Consider the following 9,788-nt stretch of genomic DNA (forward strand, 5'->3'; position numbering starts at 1 on the left):
CTATCTATCTATCTATCTATCTATCTATCTATCTATCTATCTATCTATCTCTAACACACACACATATTGAAGGGATTATAAACTGGGGTTAGATATAGTTCCTATATAGATACAGGCATATTTCTATTACACATACACATTGGGATGGTTCTATATAAACTGGGGTGAAAGAGACAAAGTTTCAGTATAGATGTAGAAACTGAGGCTGAGGCTATACAGTATATACATATATCTATATAACACATATACATACAGTGCTAAGGTGATTCTATATAAAAAGGCAAGAGAGATCGATATAGTTTCTATATATATATAGTTATATAGAAACTGAGGCTATACTCTCCAGTTCCATATCTTGCAAAACATACTTTCTGACTGCTATAAAAATGCTGGCTCAGAAGGAAATCTCTGATTCAGTCGACGTTTGGCCCTTGTGCTCATTGAGAAAGCCCCAAGTTCAATATTCAGTCAATGTCCTGCTTTAGATCTCTATCCTGTATTGCACAATCACAAGTTCCTTCAGTAGTGCAAGGAGTCAGGCTGTGTTTGGCGAAGCTTTTACAAGGCCAATTCAGCCGGAGCAACTGGTTGCACTGCTGGCTGAGAAAGAGGGATCCGGGTGCTTTGTTCGGGTCTTGCCCTCTCCATTTTCTTCTGGTACTTCCTCCTCCAAGTCCATAGCAAAGTTTAGGTCTTTGCTTCTGCGGCGTGACGCGCTGGGCAGGAATTAAGTCTGTATTTTAACTGGTATTCAATGATGAATATATAGCCCTTCCGAATGATAAGTGTGCATCTAAGACTTTGCAGGTGTAGTGTCACGAAGGCTGCATCTCCACTGCAGAAGTAGTGCAGTTTGATACTGCTTTAACTGCCATGGCTCAATGCTGTGCAATCCTGGGATTTTTAGTTTGTTTTGTGGCACCAGAGCCGAGAGAGAAAGGTTAACTATGGTCCAAAACAGACTGCAGAAATAATCCAGTTTGAGACTGCTTTAACTGCCCTGGGGAATCCTGGGAATTGTAGTTTGTTGTGGTCCCAGAGCTCTTTGACAGAGAAAGCTAAATGTCTCTCAGAACTACGGTTCCAAGGATGCCCAAGCATTGAACCAGGGCAATTAAAGCGGTCTCAGACTGGATTATTTCTGCAGTGTGTTTTGGACTTACCTCACAAAACTATAGTTCCCAGAATTCCCTAGCACTGAGCCATGGCTGTTAAAGTGGTGCCTAGAAGCATGAATTCTGCAGTGCAGACGCAGTCCAAGAAACAGGGTGCCAGTTGGCACAGTCAACTCAGGAACATATGACCAGTATTGGAACTAAGGTCACCAATCCTTTAATATAAGAATCCACTCTTGGTTCTTTTTGAGCCATTTAATATAGGAGGAAAAAAGCTTTTACTGTAATTGTTGCTAGGAATCAGAAACACTTGCCTTCTGTTTGCAAGACATCCTGAGACTTGTTGGCAGGTTCCGGTGTACCTTCTGCCCATCCCCTTTTCCAAGGCGCGGTGTCCTGTGTCCTCTATGTTGACACAGGGAGGGTGAGGATCTGATTAGTAAGGCAAGACTAGGGGCAAGTGATCGTCTCTTAGAAGGAGGTAGGACTAAATCCGGTAAAAGTTATACAGTGTTCCAATAGCAAGTTGTGGGACATCAGACTGAAGTCATAGATTCACACAGAAGAACTAGGATGTCAGATCTGTTGATCCCAATGAGGTTTACTGTCAATTAAGCCTATTTGGTGTATAGCAGCCTCAGGAAGACATTTTTTGGAAATATGTCCCACTGAGCTCAATGGGATTTATTTCTGAGCAGATGTGGTTAGGAATGTGTGGTTCCTTTATTTCTCTAGAGCTGTTGATTGTGGGAAATACTTTATAGCCGTCCCTCTGCTTGTGCGGACTTTGAATCGCTTACTCACGAGGGGCAAACCTAGGGACTTAAAATGGGTGCATGCTTGAATATCGGTGGATTTTTGTTTTCCTGGTGTGGGGCGTCTGGAACGGATCCCGGAGAAAATGGAGGAGTGACTGTACTATATTTATGTTGCATTTTTTTCTTTAAAAATCTTTTTTTATATTGTTGAAAACATTTAAACCATTTTTTTCTGTTCTTCTAGTCACAAATCGAGTTGTTTGTGAACAGACTGGACTCCGTTGAATCAGTTCTACCCTATGAATATGATGCGTAAGTATATTCCAATTACATTAGCCCAGTCTTGCAGTTGTTCTTAAAGTATTTATTTTAGCCGAGCGAGGTCCGATTTGCAGAGCCTAAGGGATGCTTGGTAACTGCTAACCAAAATCATGACTCCGCTTTTGAGAAAACGTATGAAGAGGAATTGGCTTGGGCATAGTGTTCAGAAGAGAGCATGGTGGTTTGAGTGTTAGACTGCGACGCTTTGAGGCCACGGTGTGTGTCCTGCTCAGCTATGGAAATCCAGTGGGAGATCTTGCGCAAGTCACACTCTCTCAGCCTCAGAGGAAGGCAAGAGCAAACCCCTTCTGGACAAATTCTGCAAAGAAAATCCTATGATGGATAAACTGTAAGGTTGCCATAAGAAATGACTTGAAGTCACACAGCAACAACATCAACAGTAGTTCAGAAAGCTAAGCAACACCTCTGAGAAAGCATGGTTTATCAGCAGGTACTAATGCTTAGCTTTGTATCTGAACAGATTGATTGGGATGTTGCTATCCCATTACAGGCAGCTGTTTGGGAAGGCAACTGAAGAAGGAGGACATACAGGTGTGCCTGTGTAGCTGGAATATGCATGATTGTTTGCAGTCAAAACTGTGGTGAATGCAAGCAAGATTTGCTGTTGTGTTTGAACACTAAAGTAACTGGAAAACAGTTCATCAATATAAAATATTTAGAAGCTGGCTGTAAGTGTAGCTCTTTTAATGTTAAGAGGATAATGTTAAGGTAAATTTGTTGTTAAGAAAGTAACGTTCATCTTTGTTTGTTTGTTTGTTTGCTCCTAGATTTGACTTTTGTCAAGATGCTACAGAAAAAAGACCTTCAGAAAACCTCGGACAAGTTTTGTTTGGAGAGAGAATAGCTTCGTCGCCCTATAAGGTTATTGCAGCCATTCAGTACTGTTTGGATGTCTGTTTTCTGTGGTTAAGTTCTGTTGATTCTTGTCTTGTTTCCGATCACTTGCGCACTGTTTCCGCTTGATAGTGCTTTGTTGCAAATGCTGAATGGTGGGTTGGGTTCATTCAGGTTCAATCATTCTTTTGAAATTATGGTCGGTGCAAATTGGTCTTAGGCACTGGTCCTTTTGCAGTCATGTGTATTGGGATACTGTGCTGATCATGATTCAGCAACATATTCATTTCCCATGCAGCAAGTTGCCTAAAATGCTGTTTATAACTAATAAGCAGCATTTTCCCATCTTACCTTACCATGGTTAAAAATAACAATTTGTGTGGTGCAATTGAGGAATTCAAATGCCTCAGGAAGCAGGCATGCTCACTTAGTGGCACTCCAGATCAGTTGTTTCTGAGGGAAAACGAATGTGGCAGCACCTTAAAGACTAATTGGTTTTTATATTTGCGTGCGTTTTTCTGGATATAAACCAACTTGTCATTTTGTTCTTCTTTTCCTGCCTTTTGTGCTGCAAGAGAGAAACACAGCTACTTCTTTGAAAATTTCTCTGAGTTTTCAAAGGGAATCTTCCTGGTCAATACTGGGATCACAAGATTGACCAATTGGATGGTTCTTTTACAGATCAGAAAAATAATGAATGTGTCCTTCTGCGTATTTGCCTCTTGTTCCACCTCTTTCAAGCATCTGTCATAGGGCCCAAACAGACAGGCAAAAATAAAGCTGCTTCGGGTCACTTTGGAGGTATGCTGTTTAAATGCTGCATGCTAAGAGGCCAGAAGCTGTGCCAAAGCCACACTCCAGCCCTAAGAACTAGAGCATAGCTTTGGCTCAGCTTCTGGCCTCTTAAGATGTGTGTATCATTTAAACAGTATACCTCCAAAGTTACCTGAAGCAGTTTTATTTTGGCCTGTCTGTTCAGGCCCATAGTTTAGTCTGCTAGTTCATAATGGCTAGAAACCCTTTGTGTGGTTCAGAAATCCTGTATGATGGCTCCTTGCTTGCTTATCTTTGAGGCTGCATACTATGTGTGTGACAGAGGATGAGGACAAAGAGGTTTATTTACGGGAGTACTGAACAGAACATATCACTGAGCAGACTTTATTAGTATTTAGTTGTTAAATTGTAACTTTTAAGTTCTAGTAGATTCCCTTAAATACTGGGGATAAAGATTTTTTACAAAAACCGCTGCCCTGTAAAAATGTGTATTTTGACATCATGGAATAAAAAACCAACCCTTTGTATTTATACTAGTTTATATTTAACAAAGAGGAAAAGTGCAAGGCAGTCTGTGTGAAATCTTATGATCCAACAAAAGCAGAAGACAAAAATAAACTGGATTTTTTGAAGAAAGGGATGCAGCTGAACTATCAGCATCACTGGTAAGTGGGTTTGTTCTCTAACATCACTGTTCTCTTCAGGAAAGGATTCAGTTCATTCTTTATTGTGGTCTATTATCAGCATTGTAGAAGAAAAGGATACAACAAAATTAATTTAAATGCATGGGCAAGACAAGGAATTAAAGGATTAAAATTAACAGTCCACTAGGATTCTACACATAACAAATGGGAGAAAAAGCTAATACAGTTATCATAGGAATGTGACATAATTCTGTCACTTGGAAAATGTATTTTAAAAGCAGCTCTGCTTATAAACTGGAGAGCCATTTAAGTCTACGGTAGAATGATCAGTTCAACCTTGTTCTTACTCAGGATTGTTGATAACATGCCAGTGACTTGGTGTTATGATGTGGAAGATGGGCAGAAATTTTGTAATCCAGGATTTCCAATCGGATGCTTTGTTGCTTTGGATGGCCGGCCAAAAGATGCCTGCATTATCAATGTAAGTGATCAAAACAAATTTCTTTAATTTTTTCAGGAAAGGTGTCGGGTATAAAGTCACTGTTGTTCTGAATCTTTAAATTGTTGTGACAGAACACCATAACTAATATCACCCTCTGGTTTACAAATATTCACCAAACCAGAAATGGAAATCATGGCTTGCTGTTGTTTTGCAAGGCATTATGTAAGCAAACTGTACTTTGACGTTGTGAGTAGGTAAATTGTGTTTGGATTATAGTTCTGCCATCAGAGGAGAGTTCTCAGGGAAGATAATGAAAGAAGGAAATAACACAAGCCTTAGTTTGCTTTTCATTTGGAATAGAAATAAAGGTTTAGAGCAGGGGTATGCAACTGCACCTTTCTCTCTCCACTTTTATTTGCATATTAATTTTATAAGATAATATATATAAAGAAAGAGAGAAGCCTAAAATTTTAAGATGCAGAAAGTATGGAGGAGACACATTCTCCCTTTCCCCGTCTTTCTTCCCTGAATATGTTCCTTGGACATACTTTAACTCTATCAAGTTCAGTGGGACTTATATCCACAAGTATGTATAAGATTTCAAACATCATTATTATCATAAAGAGCAGTCGCTCATGTTAATAGCAAATACAGCTATCTGGGGTTATTAAGCAGTTCAGTTGAGTGCTTTTATGTCTGTTTTGAACTCAGCTATTGACTTTTGGATCATAACTAAAATTAACTCATAAATGAGACATCATTTATCATCATCAACATATGGACAGTATGCTACAAATCACGAGGCAATAGATAACGTAAAGTCCCCTGATTCAATAGGTCTAATTGGAACCATTTAAAAAGGATTCTCCTAAGCCTAAAATGCCTTGGGGGGGGGGTCTAAAACATGGTGGAAAGGCCCACATAGTCCCTAGAAGGTGTTGGGCATTTAGGGACATTATTTTAAAAAGATTTTGGCAGTCGGCAGCGCATGGGGGTTGGCCTCTCCTTGGGTCTCCAGTTTCTTAGCCTCCAACAGTAGCCCACCCTTCCTCATATGCACAAAATAAAGTACAAGTTGAGTATTCATGGCTCTGGAGTTGCAAGAGCCATCAATGTAATGTCTTGTACTGGTGTAAAGCTTGCTTCTCTTATGGGAAAGAAATCGCTTTAATGCCTTTTCTGCACTGGCAAATTACATTGGCTATAAATATATTATTTGTATTGATGAGGCATTGGACCAAGACAGCAATCAATTGCAAGAGAACATAGTGAAACATATGTACTCTAAAAGTTTAATTTGCAGAGGCTGGAGAGTACATTTTTATTTCTAGTGGTTTAGGCTTCGTCCACAAAAAGGAATGGTTGATATCCATGTCATTAAAAAGAGAGTGTAAGGCAATACTGTCAGATCTTTTTCAGCACTGTGGATTTTTGGAAGCGGTCAAAGCAATTGCAATCCAAAGCAGCTTTTTTGGGTTGAAAAAATGTTTTCAGTACTTGAAGCTTGATACTTTTGAAACACCAACGCACAATGAGTCTTCCCAAATTCATTTAGCCTCATTACTTTGCCCTTGGAAAGGACATTATTCTCTCTGGAATAGATGATGAAGCTATTCTAAACGCATTCCTCCTTATTAAGAAAGGGCCCATTGTTATGCCATAAATGGAGGGCTGCTGTGCATATTGTATCCCAGATAACACTCATGCATTCTCATAAGAGGCTATAGAGGGATGAAAAAATAAAAACCTGAATAATTTGTTATAAAGAAGGTATCTATGGGACATGGAATGGGAAGTGTTCTAGTCCAAATACCACTCCAAGAAGAAAAAAGAGCTTGGAAAAGTTTTGGACTACAAGTCCCAGAATCTCTTAGCTAACCTGATGGGGATTCTGGGAGTTGTTGTCCAAAAGATAACTGAAAGCTCTAAGACTGTTTGTACATCAAGATGCCATCTGTATCTTCCTGTATGTTCCAGCGGCTTAATGCCCCTGTGAAAGCCCATAAAATGTGCCTTACTCCGAATACAGTACTGCAGAAATGGGAGCATAACAGTCACATTGCTTTTAAAGGTATTTAATGAAACCCTAGAATCAAAACCCTAAAATGATAAATATAACAAGAAAGAAACTCGGCATTAGAGAAATTCAAGTTAAGCCTGCATCCACAGTGACATGTTACTGCCCCTGTTCTGTGAGAATCAATTACTTAATACTTCAGTTGCCATCAGTACCTATCTATTATTGTTGTTGTTGTTGTTGTTGTTGTTGTTATTATTTTAATACAGATACATTGTAGTTACCCATGGTGGTTGACAAATGCTTGTTGCTGTAAAACAAACAAACTCGGAAAGCATTTAATAGTACTTTAATATCTTTCAGTCAGAGTTCAACAAGAAGAATACTTTCTATCTCTTCAACCACGTTGATATCACAATCACATACCACAGTGGAAAGGATGAGAACTGGCCCGGAGCTCGGCTGGTTACAGCTCGGCTGGAACCCAAAAGGTAACTTGGGACATTTGCTGCTTTAGAGAGATTTGGGAAGTTTAAAACTTGCCTAAAAGAAGGTAAGGAAGAAGACAAAAATGAGGGATACACTGACGTAGAGAAAAAAATAAGGTGGGGGGGTGTCTTCCCAAAGGAATTATTTACTGAGGGTCATTCTGTGTGTGTGCTAGTTATGATCTTTACAAAGTGGTTGAAAAACAAAAGTGAGCTTAATAACTTTCTCTCTCTGTTTGAATCACAGCCCACTCAGTTGCTTTTACTAATTCACCAGAGCTTTCTCAAAAGATATTGCCCCAGCTCCAAAAGTCCCTTAGGTCAGAACTGATCTTGTGCTAAGTCTTAGAGTATGGCTGTTTCCGTCCTTTGTTTTGCTTTCATATGTTAAATGGGAAGAATCATAGAATCAAAGAGTTGGAAGAGACCACAAGGGCCATCCAGTCCAACCCCATTCTGCCATGCAGGAACTCTCAATCAAAGCATCCCTAACAGATGGCCATCCAGCCTCTGATTAAAGACCCCCAAAGAAAGAGACTCCACTACACTCTGAGAGAGTGTGTTCCACTGTCCAACAGCCCTTACTGTCAGGTAGTTCCTCCTAATGTTGAGGTGGAATTTCTTTTCCTGCAGCTTGCATCCATTGCTCCGGGTCCTAGTCTCTAGAGCAGCTGAAAACAAGCTTGCTCCCTCCTCAGTATGACATCCCTTCAAATATTTAAACAGGGCTATCATATCCCCTCTTAACCTTCTTTTCTCCAGGCTAAACATCCCCAGCTCCTTAAGTCGTTCCTCATTGGACATGGTTTCCAGACCCTTCACCATTTTGGTCACCCTCCTTTGGACACGCTCCGGTTTCTCAATGTCCTTTTTGAATTGTGGGGCCCAGAACTGGACACAATATTCCAGGTGGGGCCTGACCAGAGCAGAATACAGTGGCACTATTACGTCCCTTGATCTAGACACTATACTTCTATTGATGCAGCCTAAAATTGCATTGGCCTTTTTCGCTGCCGCATCACACTGTTGGCTCATGTTCAATTTGTGGTCTACTTGGATTCCCAGATCCCTTTCACATGTATAAGTCTCTCGTTCAGCCAGGTGTCTCCCATCCCATATCTGTGCATTTCATTTCTCCGTGTTGTAAGTGCAGTACCTTACATTTCTCTGTGTTGAATTTCATTTTGTTAGCTTTGGCCCAACTTTCTAGTCTATTCAGGTCGTTTTGAATTTTGATCCTGTCCTCTGGAGTATTAGCTATTCCTCCTAATTTGGTGTCGTCTGCAAATTTGATGAGTATGCCCCCAATTCTGTCATCATGCATTTGGTTTCATTGCACACCTAGAATCATCGTTTCCCTTTTAAACTGAAGTTCAGGAATAGCTGAATCTGGAAGCAAAATAGCTTTTTGTTTCTAGAAAAGTAATAGTAACTTAAAAAGAAGAATTTCCAGGGGTGCGATTGTCTTTATGTATGTATGGGTGCGCCTTCAAGTTGCCTGTCAACTTATAGGTGACCCCATGAATTTCCTAAGGTTTTCATAAGCAAGGAATTGTCAGAGGTGGTTTTGCTAGTTCCATCCTCTGAAATAGAGCCTACAGCACTTGGTATTCATTGGCGGTCTCCCACCCAAGTACTAACCAAGGCTTAGCTTCCAAGATCAGATGAGATCTGGTGCCTTTAGGGTATTTAGGCCCTCATTATATTACTAACTTAATCTTAGATTCTACTCAGGCCTTGTATTCCTTTACCACTCTTTAACCACTTTTTAAATAACCTTTCCCATTACAGTAGGCTCTCTGTTTTTGCAGGGGGATCCGTTCTGCGAAAACAGAGGCTTGCGCATATTCAAGCCTCATAGGCCAGGGCGCGCGCACCATAGGAAATAGCAGAGGCTGCCCCTCTGCGGATATTCAAGGGCGCGTATCTGAGATCCGCGAACTAGGAGGGGCGACTGTATATTGGACCCTTAATTTTTTATATATAAAGTGCATTGTTTGTTAAGCGCAGTTGCAGGAGATTCCTTGAATACATCTGAGTCTGTGTAATGGATATCTTGTCTAAATGTGCCATGTTGCATGCTTTATAATCAGTGTCGTGAGTGCCACAAGGGGGCATAATTAAATCTTTTGTGCCATCTTTATTTCTAACTATCTGTGCATCTTATTTTTTGATACCTGTCGTCAGTATTTGACCACTGTGTTCAGAATAGGCCAGGGTCTGGAATAATTTCTTAAACAAAAATGTAGCATGTTAGTTTCTTCTCATTACATAAGAGTAATATACTGCTAATACATTACTTTTTAAATCTTTTTATTACAGTGGTACCTCGGGATACGAATTACCCAGCTTACGAATTTTTCGGGATACGAAA

General features: G+C 40.1%; 1 protein-coding gene across 1 annotated transcript in view; it reads left to right on the forward strand.

The window, feature by feature from the left end:
• LOC121936682 (transmembrane 9 superfamily member 2-like) overlaps positions 1–9,788 on the forward strand; it is a 43,420-nt gene that overhangs the window by 3,811 nt on the left and 29,821 nt on the right. Inside the window, exons 2-6 of the mRNA XM_042479145.1 lie at positions 2,118–2,185; positions 2,983–3,076; positions 4,361–4,488; positions 4,819–4,948; positions 7,290–7,417. Of these exons, the coding sequence (XP_042335079.1) occupies positions 2,118–2,185; positions 2,983–3,076; positions 4,361–4,488; positions 4,819–4,948; positions 7,290–7,417 (548 nt within the window). The remainder of the gene's footprint in view (positions 1–2,117; positions 2,186–2,982; positions 3,077–4,360; positions 4,489–4,818; positions 4,949–7,289; positions 7,418–9,788) is intronic.

The sequence above is a fragment of the Sceloporus undulatus genome, chromosome 7 (genome assembly GCF_019175285.1).
Source record: "Sceloporus undulatus isolate JIND9_A2432 ecotype Alabama chromosome 7, SceUnd_v1.1, whole genome shotgun sequence".
NCBI lineage: Eukaryota > Metazoa > Chordata > Lepidosauria > Squamata > Phrynosomatidae > Sceloporus > Sceloporus undulatus.